At 37.6% G+C, this 13011-nt stretch overlaps 1 protein-coding gene across 13 annotated transcripts in view; it reads left to right on the forward strand.

The window, feature by feature from the left end:
* The window catches only part of CDKAL1 (CDK5 regulatory subunit associated protein 1 like 1), an 811149-nt gene that overhangs the window by 400450 nt on the left and 397688 nt on the right, over positions 1-13011 (forward strand). For all 13 annotated transcript variants that reach the window (XR_007191477.2, XR_007191478.2, XR_007191476.2 and 10 more), the window contains one exon: positions 11509-11654. Coding sequence is in view for 10 of the 13 variants with exons in the window: in XM_048225746.2 (XP_048081703.1) it covers positions 11509-11654 (146 nt within the window). In the remaining 3 variants the exon portion in view is untranslated. The remainder of the gene's footprint in view (positions 1-11508; positions 11655-13011) is intronic.

Here is a 13011-nt window from a genome sequence, read left to right on the forward strand (position 1 = left end):
CACTTAGCGTAATGCTCTCGAGGTCCATTCAGATTGTTGGAAATGGGAGGATTTCCTTTTTTTTTTTTTTTTTTAAATGGCTGAATATGTTCCTCTTTGTGTGTGTGTGTGTATATATATATATGTATACATATAACACGGTATATACCACATTTCCTTTGTCCATTCTTCTACACAAACTTAATTTTTAAACTTCATTTATATAACCAGAGATTGTGGAAAGTTATTCAATAGTTTCTTAAGGAAAAAATAAAATTAAACACCCATTTGGTTTTAGCTTCAAATGAGTAGTTTTAATGTGTAATCCTTAAACCTCTACGGGGTTGAACCCCTTCTTCATTTCACTCAGAAGACATTCCAGAGTGTTAATTTCACTCAGGGGATACTTGGGATAAATTTCATCTGGAATGTGTTCTCCCAGTTCTTGACACCTTTCAGAATAATTCCCAGTTCTTCCTAGATATCCTCTGAATTGTGAGGATGGGACCAGAGAAATGATCCAACATTACATAGAAAACTCTTGATGACCATTATCCTCTATCCTGGGTCATTTCAGCATATTACACATTTTGTTAGACTTATCTGTGACATAGTTCTTTCTTTCCCTTTCTGTTTTCTATATTCTCAGTCTCCAGCGAATTTTGAAATATTAAAATAAGGGCAGAGTACTTGATTTGGAAATCATTTTTCTCACCTAAGAGAGAAGGAAATTCCTAGCCTGTAATCTGGTGCACTGTATCTCCTTAATCATTGTTACTTAGACCCACGTTTATCAGGTTCTGAAGACAGGTAAACATAATTATTAATAATCTGTATGTATGCCACATCTGATCTTGGCAGGATGAAGTGCATAATTTAATATCTGAAAGTACTTTTGTATCAAATGATTGCTTCTATTATCATTAGCCAGAAACTTGCAAAAAAGGTGCAGCAGATTTTTATATTTGTAGAGGCCACGGGCTTTGACAGAAAAGAGGATAATAAAAATCTTAATTTTCCCTGCTCTTTTGAAGAAATCTATTTCAATTGTGTAGAATTTTAACTTCCATTTGATTAAAAGATAACAAAACATTAAAAAATTAGCTCCAGTATTAAAAGGTAGATTTGGTGCATCAAATGGAAGTTTTTGCTGATCTTTCTTTATGTGCTAGATAATCTATCTGATCCTGTAACTTAGGAGCCATGGTACTTCAAAAAGCAGCAGGTTAGAATATCAAAATATTCTGACAAGGTGTTCTTAGACAAGCTAGCCTGCCTACCCTGCAGTAACTAGAAATGCTTTCATTTCAGCTCCAATTAAAGAACTGACATGTGAAGCCATTTTTACCAAGTGAAAACAATTAAAGTAGAACAAGGAGGAAATATGCCCTGCCTTGTTGCCTTTTAAAAATGATACACCCATACCCATTTATCAGTTTGAATTCAAATTTCATACTGTTCAGTAGCAAAAGATTACAAAGATCTTGTTTATTACCATCTAATTTCAAGTAATATAGTAAGAGCTGTTTAATTAATACATTTTGAGACATTTGGAAAAAATCCATGCATTTCTGATAAATTTGTTAAAAAGAAAATGTTGCAACTTAACAAAATTTAAATCGCCTTTGATATATCTATATAGAAATTGATCTATCTCTATTTTACATCTTGTTTAAAGAGACCACTCTTCACTGCTTCTTTCTAACCCTGCTCCCAGAGAGGATTGTTAAACATCTTCATGTGAATTAGTTGATGCTCTTCCTCAAGAATAGTCTTAGATTTAGGGACGATCACACGTCATCTGCAGGGATGATGCCTTTGTGAGACACATTTGATGGAGCAGTATCTAGGGGAGGAAAAAAATCTTTTCCTCTACCCACCTTAGCTTCTCTAGGTGGGCTTCTGTAAGTTAGACCGGCCAAAGGCAGGTTACGAAGAGTAAAACAAACTGATTAACGTGCGCGCCACTCATGTATGCATAGAAGCACCCGGCAGTCAGCGCCCCAGATGGGTGTTCAGAACTTGGGTTATCTGCCTTCCTACGCTGAAACAAAAAAGAAAGGATGGGGGCTTCAGGGTGAGGAAGACAAATTAGGAGAAGGTGATTAACAAACATTCTTTAGTAAGGTTTGCAATGCAGATCTAAGGTTGGCTTTTCATCATTGGTAAGAGGTGTTGAAAGTTCTTCTGTTCCTAGTTTGGAATGTCCATATTTACATCGTTTTCTTTTTTCCAGATTTCCATCTTTAAAAATGGAAATTTCTTTTACAAAAGGAAAACAAAGGCCCTGGTTTTTAGAGCTTTTCCTGGGTCTGCTGATTCTTCATTGCCTTTAAGTCAAAAGAATTCATAACACCAAGAGGCGTATTTTGGGGTGGCATATTCTGGTACCTTTCATGGGTCAGTGTGCCCGTGTGTCCGTTCCAGCTCTCCCCTTGTCCCTTTGGCAAGGTAGTTAACTTCTCTTCGTCTTGGATAGAATAAAACTACTTCCTAAGTTTGTCCAGAAGTTTAAATGCGATGAGTGTGACTCAGCACAGCGTCTAACACATGAGGATGCTAACTGCTATCTTTTCATCATCATCATCATCGTCATCATCACCACTATCCCCACTGCTGCTACACCACTCATAGCATTGTGATTTGCAGAGGGCCGGGAACGTTTGTGGTTCCCCTTATAATCATTCCAGTTAAATGACTGCTTATGGTCCCTGTTTTTAAGACCAAAGGTCTCAAAGGCCTTCTAAGGTGAATTTGGGAGTGGGGAAAGAATTGCCAGTCCGTCTTCTCTCCTTTTACTTTCATTCCCATTTCTTATGTTCTGCTTGAACAAAGAAATTTCTTTCATGTCTATTTATTTTTTTCACTCTCTTATCCTAGCTCCAGGGACAACATTGCTCTAATGGTAATAACTTCTTCAGGAATGATTCTAAGATGTTTTGCTGATTCTTATCTCTGATTCTCCTTTGTTTGTTGTTTTCATATTCAGATTTCTCTCTCCTGTTATGCTAATGTAGCAGCATTATGAGCCCCTGGAGTATAAGTGCCTGGGTGATTTGGACCCTGCTTAGAAGAAAGGTTTTCTTTTTTCATTATTGAAGAAATTGAGCTCGCAGGAATGATGTATTGTTAAGAAATATTATTAAGCTTAATATTTTGGTCTTTGAAAAATCATTTCAGTTTTTCCAAACCCACTGGGTAATATCAGATATAATTTTATAATTTAATTGTTTCAAGATGATAATAAGAGCAATGTTTTTCTTTTAACAGTGATTGCTGTAACTATGGTTAATTTTTCCCATTCTGTTTTTCTGTTTTCCAGAATCTCAAAGATGAATATATATTAGTTTTATAGTACAGAAAAACATTCATTTTTTTACATTCATTTTCGAAAAGAAGTATTTTTTTATTTTATATTATGCTAATTACTTTATGCATTTTTTTCCCCCAAAGGGGTGTATCAGGTTCAGCTTCATAAGATCTATAAACCCCAGGCCTCATGAACAATTCTCTCTTTAAAATGATTTCAGGAAACAATGTTACAGTTGGTATATTTGATAAAAGAATAAATAGGTACACTTGGTCCCCAAGTGTACTTCTTATTTTTCCCAAATGTTCTTTAAAAGATATAATTGATCTTATTAGGCTAAAAAAAGCAGGTTGCTGGATTATTGTACAAAATACACAGCTTTGTATTTCAAGACCCTGGGATATGTTATGTGTTGCCTGTTGTGGTTTGCCTGGAAAATTTTTGTTTATCATTGAAAATTCAACTCCATTTGGAATGAAATCGTCTGTTGCCTGTGTTAATAGTTCATTTCTTCCTCCCCTCCCTTTATAATTGATATATACTTCCATTCCGGTGTTTATTGAAAATTGGCTCAGAAAAAGGACTTTGCAGTCTGACAGGCAAAGGAGAGGTCCTGAGTGCCATTATTCCACTTACGACTCTTCATTGCGAACATATTATTTTAAATGTCTCCGAATGTTTGTTTCCTTCATCCATAAAATGACAGCGTGGCAGGGGGATGCATTAGGTTATGCTGTGTGACAAATGATCTCAAGAAATGTCAGTGTCTTATAACGACAAAATGTATTTCCTTGCTCATGCTAAATATTTGTCATGGACTAACTGAAGCTCTGTTCGGGCTGTCTCTGCTTCAGAACCTAGACCGCAGACGAAGGCAAAAATGAGAGACATCGAGAACCCCTGGCTTGCAACCTTCTGCCCAGAAGTAGCACCTGTCATTTCTGCCCACATTTCACTGGCCTTTCCAGTCACACAGCCGCTCCTGAGTTCCCACAGGGAAGGGAGACCAGGATATTTGGCAAATAGCGACACAGTCTTCCACAGGAATAATAAAAATACCTGCGTGGTGAGCTGAGGACACAGATGAGATACACACAAACCGCGCAGCAGAGCGCCTGACACAGGCACCGTGCTCCTTCGTGGGTTCTGTGTTTCCACGTGTATGAGATGCAGTGGGGCTTACTGTCTTTGCTGCATCCCCAGTCCCAGAAACAAGAGTTCGATGTTTAATAAATACTTGCTTCGCGGCATCCTTTACCTACCAAGCAGTTCTGACCAGAGCAGTTAAAACACTCAAACATTCTTTTTACTGTATACCACCTAACACTTGAAATAAAAGTTCTCTCAAGTAGCCTCATTTTGAATAATTAGACCATAAATAAATGAGTTAAATAGTTAAAAATAAGTCTTTAACATCTGCCTTTCTGGGGGGTGCCGGGATGGCTCAGTCAGTTAAGTGTCTGCCCTCAGCTCAGGCTCAGATCATGATTCCGGAGTCCCGGGATCAAACCCCACGTTGGACTCCATGCTCAGTGGGGAGTCTGCCTCTCCCCCTGCCCCTCCCCCTACTCATGCTCTCCCTTTCTCTCTCTTTCAGATAAATAAACAAAATCTTAAAAAAAAAAAATAACATCTGCCTTTCCATCGCATTCCTTAATTATTTATATCAGGCTTGAGAGAAGCCAATAGAATTGTCTTCACTGAGTGCTCAGTCTAACTGGGATGCACTTTCCCCATTAAATTGATCAGGTATTGATTTGTTCTTTTAGCAGTTAGTAGACTCAATCTTTTTTTTTTTTTAATAGAAAAAAGGTAACTATATGTATACTATACATTTGTTTTTTAGGATATACCTGTTTATATTATATAGTATTTAAAACAACAGATTTTACTGTGTATTTTCCTCTTTGTTATTTTGTCTTAAAACTAGTACAGTAAAATTGACTTAATCTGTGTATTCAGGTTTCATGAATTCTTATATACATAGAGATTCGTGTAACCATCACCCCAGTCAGGATACAAAAACTCTCTTTTGATTTCTTGGTGATGGCAGAGCAGAATCATAATTATAAAATAGAATAATGATAATATCAGTTGAAAATAAATGTGGGTATAATTACAACTCTTAGCATTCTGACATTAGTATTAATGTATATTTTTATCTTTGTAATGTAAAGTCTGATTATTGACTATGACATTTAGATGAAGTGGTAATGGTAAAGGAGCATTGAAGTCCTTTTAACATTTCTGTGAAGGCTAATTAGAACAGATATTTGTCTCAACTTTTTTTAATGCAAATACCGAATATGTTAACTCTTTGCAGTTCAGAAGTGAAATCCCTGTTATAATTAAGTTACAGATCAAATGTGAATTAGAATCTATTCACAATATCTAATCCTCTTCACTTGGGACATAAGGATTGGGAATATTCTCTTCTTAGGCTCCCTCATTCACTTTCAGATGCTATTAAATGATAATTTATTTTTAGACTGCTGAGTAAATGTAGGTGCTGGTAATTCACTTAGTGGCTGTTATAGTGTCATTAATGAAGTAATGGGTGAAATAGGACTCTGGTCTTGTTTTATCTTGACTTACATGACTTTCAGAGTGTTGAAGGTGACTCCAGAAATAGGATCTCCTAGAACACAAGCATTGCTGTTTTGACCTTTAGCTAGAAGTCTTTGTAGGATTTACTGTAATATAACCACATTGACTAATTAATCGGGTCATTCAGTCATTCATTCATTCAGTCAACTATAACTTAAGTATTTAAGGACCAGACATTAGCAAGGAAATTGGGAGAGGCAGAAAAATAAGATCTATCCGTTGGGGTGTGAGCATGTATGGTAAAATTACAGGACAGGGTAACAAGTGCTAATAGGAGCCTGTACAGTGTCCCCTGGCATTGAGAGTAGAAAACACCCAACTGCCTGGAAAAGAGATATTTAGAATAATATAGTATCGCTCCAGCAGGGGTGAACTTTGAAAATGTTATGCTAAGTGAAATAAGCCAGGCACAAAAGGACAAATATTGTAGGATTTCCCTCATGTGAGGTGCCTAGAATGTCACATTCATAGAGACAGAAAGTAGTGATGACGAAAGGCGGGGGGAAGGGAAGCATGGGGAGTGATTGTTTGATGGGTATAGAGTTTCAGTTTGGGGTGATGAAAAAGTTCTAGAGATAGTTGGTGGTGATGGTTGTACAACATTGTGCAGGTACTTAATGTCATGGAATCCTACACTCAAACATGGTCGAAATGGAAAATTTTATGTCATATATATTTTACCACAATAAAACAAAAAACAATGGGAACCAAAAAAAAAAAAAAGATCATTTATAGCCCCACCCCCAGTTCTTCTCTTTTTAAGAGAAGTTTTTTAAAAAAATTTTTGTAACATCATCCCCATCTTGTATAGTATCTGTTATAGCTATTCCTAGTAAGATCCTGTATATGACAGCTAATCTGTTAGATTTATGCCATTAGATTGTGTTGTTAAAGTCTGTAAGTATAGACCCAACTTGCTTTACTACCTTAATGACGCTAATAATAGAATATTTGAGATACTTTTGCATGAAGTGGCCTATTTAATAGATTCTAAATTCCTATATTTTACTTAATTGAAGAAAATGCCTACGTACTTCAACATGGATGACCCTTGCGAACATTATAAGCGAGAGAAGCCAGTTACAAAAGACTAATGATTCTGTTTATATGAAACGTGTGGAATAGGCAATTTATAGAGTTAGAAAGTAGACTACTGGCTGTTTCAGGCTGGGGGAATAGGGTTATGGAATGGGGAAAATGGGAAGAAACTGCTAGTGGGTACAGGATTTGTTTTAGGGGGAATGAAAATATTCTAAAATTACATTTTGGTGATGGTGCGCCATCTTATGAATATACTAAAAAGCATTTAATTGCTTACTTTTTTATAGGTCAGTTGTGTGGCATTTGAATTATATCTCAAATAAGCTATTTTTTTACAATGCTTAAAGGTAGTGGTGTAATTTGTCTTTTTTTTTTTTTTAAGTATCTTTTTGCTTCATCACATGTCTTAGTTTAGTTGCAAACATAGCATGGTGAAGGTTAGCATTTTAAATATGCATATACTTTCTAAAAAAGCTATAACTGGAGAGGGCTTTCGGATGGATAACTGTCAAAATGAACGCACAGGCGTCTGAGTGCAAGTAGTAATATATTTTACACACTCACTGAGTGACCTCGTTAAGCTGTTGAGTACATATCCAAACCCAGGTAGAATATGATGATTAATTTCATGACTGCAGAGCAACAGATGAAACTGAACATTTCTTTTAAAAATGTACCCATACAAGGGCGCCTGGGTGGCTCAGTCCGTTGGGCATCCGACTCTTGGCTTTGCCTCCAGTCATGGTCTCAGGATCGTGGGATCGAGCCCTGTGTCAGGCTCTGCCCTGGGCATGGAGCCTGCTTGAGAGTCTCACTCTCCCTCTCTCTCTCTGCCCCCTCTCTCCACCCCCTGTTCACACACAGACATGCTTTCTCTCTCTTTCAAAAATAAAAAAATAATTAAAATATACCCATATATAGAATTGTTCTTTTTTTCAAATTAATTCTGTTTTCTTCAACTCCTTATTTTTTTCTTCGCTTTTTAAGTTCATAAAAAAAATAACTAACATTGAGTTGATTACCAGCTCATGAAAGGAGAACTCCATATAAAAGCACTGGATGGAAATACTGATTTGTGGATTTGGTTAGCCGTTCTGTAGTCCGTGCCTATAAAGTAGTCACCGTCTAGATGCTAAGCAGCCTTGATACATTCGCCCTTAAACTATAAATGACCTTATATTAAAAGAGATACTATTTCCATGCTAGTTGCTACTAGACCTCCTCATACACGCACGCGCGCACGCACGCACGCACCCCTTGTGTGCACACATGCCAACTAGCACACCTGCCTGACGGCTCAGGCTCTCTCAGCCGGCTCGGAGCTCAGGCTTGCTCATGGCTGCCATTCTTTTGTTAGCCACATTTTGAACTAAGTGCCCCTTTTTCCTTTGGTTAACCTGGACCCCACATGTCATTTATAAATTACCTGTGTAAGAAAATACATTGTGATTCCAATATAAAGCTGCAGCAGACTTTTAGAAATATAACCCATGGTGGGGGGGGGTGGCTACCTATGAAATGTCTGCTTTTTATTTTGTATTTACCTGTATATTAGCATGTGATTTTTCACCTCCAGAAATTAAGGCAGGCCAATCATATGTTTGTTCACCTGCTTGAATAGGTGTTGCTTGCTTTAGTCAAACTAAAGTATTACTAATTGAAAATTTGTCTTCCTATCAAATAGCACTTTTATTTTAAATTTCTTTGTATGTGTGTTTATGTGGTCTGAACCCAGATGTATGTGTGGTTTGGTGGTATACTTAGTACAGTACTAGCCATTGTGAGGATCCAGTGAGAGGAGTAAACCATATTCCGTGCTCCTGTCGAGCTTCCGTCTTGGAGACTGAGTCTCATATTGCAAGGCAGAACCAAGAATGCACTTGGGTAACGCCAGGAACAGTTGCTGAGGAATCAGAGAAGTAATCTCTGACACCAGCTAAACCTTGAAAATAAAACAATTTTGAAGGGTGCAGAAACCAAAAGGTCTTTAACCAACACTTTGAGTTCTCAAGAAGAGGAATAGAACTAAAGACAGAACCAAAAATACGTACTTTGTCTCTTTGGGGTACAGTAATCTATGTTGAGCCCTAACTCCTTTAGTAGGAGAAATATAGACTTTAATTAAGGAGCAAGTTTATTTTTATCTCGTTTTCTGCTGCCTACCATTCTAAAAGCCTGTAGTATGAAGCTGAAGGTCTTATTTTGAGAGCCAAAGGGAAAACCCACCAAATTTATCCTACTTTGTTGGCTACTAAATTTTAATTTGTAAATTGTCATTCTGTAACAGGGCAGTACTTCATCCAGGGCAGTCCCCTGTGTGTGTGTGGGGGGGGGGTGGGCAGCCACCCTGAGGGTTTCCTGGAGACACTGCACTCCCCTTTCTGGCCCTGGGTCCTGGTTGCTGGGAACCCCTTTCCAATGTATTGTATGAAAATTAGCACAAGTTAACTGTCCTTCACTTCCGAGCTAAGGGAACTAGCTCATTGAAAAGCTGTTCTTTTTAGGTTCCCTTAGGTTTCCATTAATTTGTAGGAACATGTGTGACCATGAACTTCAGATACTTTGCGAGGAAGAATAATAGTGGATAACTTGTCTGTTGAGTGCTTACAGATAAGCACATCCTGAATTATTTTATTTTCCCTATAGCCCAATAGGCCTAGGTGGTGGGTACTGCCACTGTCTCTGTTTCACAGATAAGGAAACCAAGGCACAGAGAAGGAGAGTGAAATTTCATTCCCCAGAGTGTGTTTTATGTTAAGGTGTCCTCTTTTATCACAGTTAGGTATGTTGAAAGTTAGCGAATGCAGAGTCCTGCCCCTTTAGAAAACAAGGACTTTTCTTACACTATGTTTGAATCCTGATGTTCAGGCATGAAAGAGCTGATAGGTACCGAAGCATAGCAGAACGCCAGCGTATTTACTGTGGGGCACGTAATGCTAAGTGTTGCCTTACATAGCCTCATACACAGTAGTTTAATACCTACTGTGTAAGGGTAGGAAGAGCCATCTGGCTAGAAACCAGCCAAGAAATGTAACAGTTTTGTGAACAGATAATACGTTAACCAGTTATTTTTCTGTTAAATCAGAAACTCTTCAACTCCAGTTCTAATGTGTGTATCTATATCTGTATGTATCTTATCTGTCCATATACATATATATATATGTATATATATATATATATATACACACACACACACACCTATATATATATAAAAGAAGGTATATATACCTATTAATTTCTAATAAAGAAAGTATGGATAAAACATATCCATGAGTAATATTATTGAGCTTTTGAATTTCTTAGTCCAAAGGGGTTTTTTAAAACAACGAAGGTGCTATTGAGAAGGTGACAGATCTGAGTTAATTGCTCTCTTCTTCCCCGCTGGTAAAAGCCCCAATGTTCGCAGTCGGTAGAAAGAAAGTGGAGACACACAGGGCATGGTTGATACATATGCATGACTGACCCCTGAATAAGTAGGAGGTGACTCTGTGGAATTAGCTGGCTCTCTAACTCCATAAGATCCTCAAAATACTGTTCTAAGGATGAAAATGAAGGAACAGATGTGAAAATGAGGTCCTTTAAAAACTAAAAACCACTAGTTGCATGCAAGTTATCACAGAGCAGCTTTCTCAACATTCTTACCTCTTGGTCTCTTGGTACACATCATCTCCCCACGACCTCCCTGCCCCCCCCTTTCTCTTTCCCTCCTCTCCTCTTCTCCCCCTTTCCCAACCATCCAATGGGTGGAGCCAGTTGTGAGGCAGCGGAGAAGGGCTAAATCAGTCTGTTTCCTTACTGCTTTTGTAAACACTCACATTACCACAGCTTTCCTTCTAGTATTATTCTTCCTGCCCGCCTTTGTATGCTCTGAGGAATTTTCTAAAACACTCCCTGCGTTTCCTCATTTGTTTCACCCCAGTTTGCTCTAACTTTGCCAGCCAGGTTCTTCTCCTGTTCCTCTCTTCTTCCCTACTCTACATCTGGATGTCAGCAGGTGACCCGTGGCCAACAGGCCTGCTTCGTTGTATGACGCTTTCTCTTTTGCGTCGTAGATGCTTAAAAAATATGTGTCCATTAACTAGCTGAGAAGGAAACAGGTTATACATTCCTTCTTCTCCTTCAGTATTAAAAAAGTGTTGACTGGCTTTAAGTCTGGAGATTTTATTCAAGTACATGGATTATAGAGCCTTAACTGTTTAACTATTGCTGTTTCTCCTGCTAAGGTAACGAGGCAGAATATAAAACTTCTTGGAGGCAAGCGAAGAGTGGTGTTTATTTTGAAATACTCAAAAATGTTGCTCTTTAGGCATTCCGTGTGCGTACCTTCATTTTGTCACCTAAGAGAAACAATGAGCGTGAGGAAAGAAGTCTTGCGTGGAATCCTCCAAAAGTAATGTTAAATTTCCAAACATCATCATAGAGTATTTCCTGGTAACGTTCGCTTAAAGAGCCCGGCTGATAGGTCTGTTTTCAGCCATGTTTATTTGCTTGCCCTTGTGAGTGTTGACCTGAAGGAAACCATTACCTAATTCCTTGAAATGATTAATGTTTTCTCCTTCCATTTTTTAAAGGAAATGGCAAAAATCCTTAATCATCCCAGAGTCTACGCTTTTCTGCACATCCCAGTCCAGTCTGCCTCCGACACTGTACTCATGGAAATGAAAAGGGAATACTGCGTGGCTGACTTCAAAAGAGTAGTGGATTTTCTGAAAGAGAAGTAAGTCTGTTAGTACTTAAGAAAATAATCATTCCTTTTTTTTCTTTCAAAAGCATGTGGCAAAAATGCACTTATTGTAGCCACAATTAAAGGTACCAGAGAGAAGGCGAGAGTTTTGAAGCTTTCTGAGCCTTTAAGTTTCCTTGGGGACTCTTGATGTGGTTTCTTCTTACATCCTCCTCCCATCTGTGCACGACACACCATTAATTTGTGTAAGATTGCCAGTCTCTCGAAGGTAAAGTGCATTGTGATCATTTTTATACCTGACCTAGTAGATGAAAATGGCTTTGGCTTTGCTTAAATCCCCTTTAATGTGGCTTTTTGAGGTGGTGAGCTGGTTCTGACGTGGAGATAGGCCAAATCATGTCACTACAAAATAGATAATTTTCTACCAAGTAGCATTTTTTGAAGAGTATATGGACCGTCTTTGCTTTTACACGCTTATCCCTGAAGATTACTTGAAGAATTGTGATTTATAAGGAGGTTTTAGGATTCTGTTTTTTAAGGTTGAAATTGCTGTTGACCAAAATTAAGGCATATTTACACAATCTTAGACATGAATGATCATTTTGTTTGCACAGAAAACACTTGCAGCCCATAATTATATTCTTTAAAATCCTACTTCTCATCATCACCAAACATTGACTGCCTTCTGTGATTATACAAGGCAGGAAATAGTAGGGCTGGCCAAGGTCACACAAAACCTTCTCAAGTCTAGGGCACTGTTCTCCCCTCTGGGGATATGTCATTTATCTTGGCATATTTGTGGCATGGGTCTTCCTACTTTCCATAATTTTTTTCCTCTGTTGTTTTTCTTAATTAAGATACAACTTTTTATTTCCATCTTCTTGTTTATAATTATGTACCTTTGTACCATGTCGAAGTGCTACATGGATATGATTGCTTTATACAAATTGTAAGCAATTATTTTTTCCACCTTCAATTAGTGACTTATCCTGACTACATAGAAATCTTTTAAAATCTTTTTCTTCTTCTATTTACTTTCTCCTTCCTTCCTCATCTTTCCTGTATGTCTTTCTAATTTTTTTTTCACCTCTAGGCATTTCTTGATTATCCTAACCACTAGAAATAAAGACAGTTGTGTGCATTCAAACAAACACAGCTAATTGTCCAAATATTCAAGTCAGTGAATAGAAGGCATATTTATTCTAGGATTTCATAATTATAATCATTAAGTATATACAGCCTTCAAAGTGGAAAACAGAATAATGACAGATCTCTACCATTTATAATACTTTCTGCTCTTAAAGAGAACTGAGGTCAAGGCTAAAGAGTAAGAAGTTTTATGTTAGATGTCTGTTAAGTTGCCCGGTATCCCTCCTTTGCATTTATTCTA

This window comes from Ursus arctos, unplaced genomic scaffold, assembly GCF_023065955.2.
Source record: "Ursus arctos isolate Adak ecotype North America unplaced genomic scaffold, UrsArc2.0 scaffold_31, whole genome shotgun sequence".
NCBI classification, from domain to species: Eukaryota; Metazoa; Chordata; class Mammalia; order Carnivora; family Ursidae; genus Ursus; species Ursus arctos.